General features: G+C 48.7%; 1 protein-coding gene across 1 annotated transcript; it reads right to left on the minus strand.

The window, feature by feature from the left end:
• Positions 1–819: 819 nt before the first annotated feature.
• LOC104814728 (MARVEL domain-containing protein 3-like) lies at positions 820–1,476 on the minus strand. Its single transcript, XM_010542905.1, has one exon. The coding sequence runs from the start codon at positions 1,474–1,476 to the stop codon at positions 820–822; it is 657 nt and encodes a 218-aa protein (XP_010541207.1).
• Positions 1,477–1,796: the final 320 nt, after the last annotated feature.

Genomic DNA, 1,796 nt, shown 5'->3' on the forward strand with positions numbered 1-1,796 from the left:
AGGGAATTTTCACTCTCTCGCTCACTCTTATTTCCCATTGGTTATTCAACCATTGTAGCTTATAGGGGTGTGGGTGCTTTTCGGGCTCAAGTCCTAACTTTTTCACCATGTAGGCACTAGCCACGTTGGTGCACGTTTTCACCATCTAGGCACTAGCCACGTTGGTGCACGACCCGCTATTGATTATCAACCCGCAAACTTTTCCTTGGACGGTGCACCGAGTATGAAATATCGTTTCTCGCTGTGCGGTCTCGTCCGGGTTTGTCATAGCGCAGCTCTCCGCTATCGGGATACTCAATCTCTTCCTCGAGATCACCCGCTTCTTCCTCATCAAGCGACTTGTATTCTCCATTGTCCGTGATAATCATAACTCTTGCATTTGGACAATCACGAGCCATATGACCCCGTCCTCGGCATTTGTAGCACATGATCTCTCGAGATCGTGTGTCACGTGAGGAATCGTTTTGGGTCCTGGATTGTAAAGTTTCGGGAGCTTTGCCTTTGTCCCGGAAGTTTGGCATATTACGACTCTCGGCATTTTCTTTGCGAGGCGCGGCCATAGGTTTGGGGACGGGTGAGAAAAGACTAGGAGACGCTTTAGGCTTACTTAGCCGCGCTTGTTTTCTTTGGTTTTGTTTTTCAATTTGCACGGCCAAGTGCAGAAGCTCATGGAGATCTTGGTACGGGTGGCGCTCAACGTTTCGAGCAATTCGCTCGTTTAATCCGTCGAGGAACTGAGCCATCACCGTTTCCTCATCCTCTTCCATGACCAACCTAGTCCGAAGGTGCTCGAATTCCTCGAAATATTCCTCTACAGTCCTAGCACCTTGCGAGATTCTCCGATACCAGTTTTCGATGAAAATGAGGTGGTATATAGCGTTTTCGCAGTAACGCTTTCATCTCACGCCAAGTTCCGACCGACTCTATTTGAGCACGTTGTCTCTCGGCCAACTCACGATCCCACCAAGCTAACGCACCCTCGGCTAATTGAGCAGCCGCGTATTGGACTTGTCGACGGTCCGAATACGAATAACAATCGAATATGTTATCCATGCGTCGCTCCCAATCCAAATAGGCCTCGGGATCTATCCGTCCTATGAACAAGGGCGGTTTGAGTTTAAGATCAGCCCCTTGACCCCTAGTGGGCCGAGGTTCCTCTTCCTCAACTAGATTTGCCCATCTCTCCGGCCTAGCTCTACGATGGGGGTTTCGTCTAGGTAGATACTCGGGATCCGATTCCTCGTCGGAGACCCTTTCTCGCGGCCTAAGGTCTCGACGTCTATGTGGCTCATCCCTATCGGAGTTATCCTCAATCACACGCCCTCTTGGCCTATGCCTTGGTTGGATATCACTCTCTACATCAATGGGGAGGTCGGGATTATGGTTTTGATTTGGTCTAGGGCGTGCTATCGGTTCTCGCACACGAGGCTCGGGTGTTCTATCGGCTTCTAACCTAGCTAAACGATATGGCTCCATTACTAGGCTCACAGTTGGAACCTTCGTTGGACGGCTCGTGGTTACTCATAATTCTCTCAAGTCTCGCACTATGTAAGTAATAACCACAACGCTCAAAGGAATCTATCCTAACGTGCAAGAATAATGAACATTAAGCGTGCTCGCCAATCAAGTAAAACAATCAACGTGCAAGATGATAACGTGCGCTGCAATCAAACGAAACCAATTCAACGTGCAAGATGGTGAACAAGCTTTACTTATTACGGACAGATTTGCAATCACGGCACAACACACTCGAACACTTTCGTCTAACGGGCGAACAAGACAGATTTTTGTTACAA

The sequence above is a fragment of the Tarenaya hassleriana genome, unplaced genomic scaffold, assembly GCF_000463585.1.
Source record: "Tarenaya hassleriana unplaced genomic scaffold, ASM46358v1 Cleome211, whole genome shotgun sequence".
Classification (NCBI taxonomy): Eukaryota; Viridiplantae; Streptophyta; class Magnoliopsida; order Brassicales; family Cleomaceae; genus Tarenaya; species Tarenaya hassleriana.

Bases quoted from the DNA above. Each gene is read 5' to 3' on its own strand.
- LOC104814728 (XM_010542905.1), bottom strand. From the start codon at position 1,476: ATGGAGCCATATCGTTTAGCTAGGTTAGAAGCCGATAGAACACCCGAG.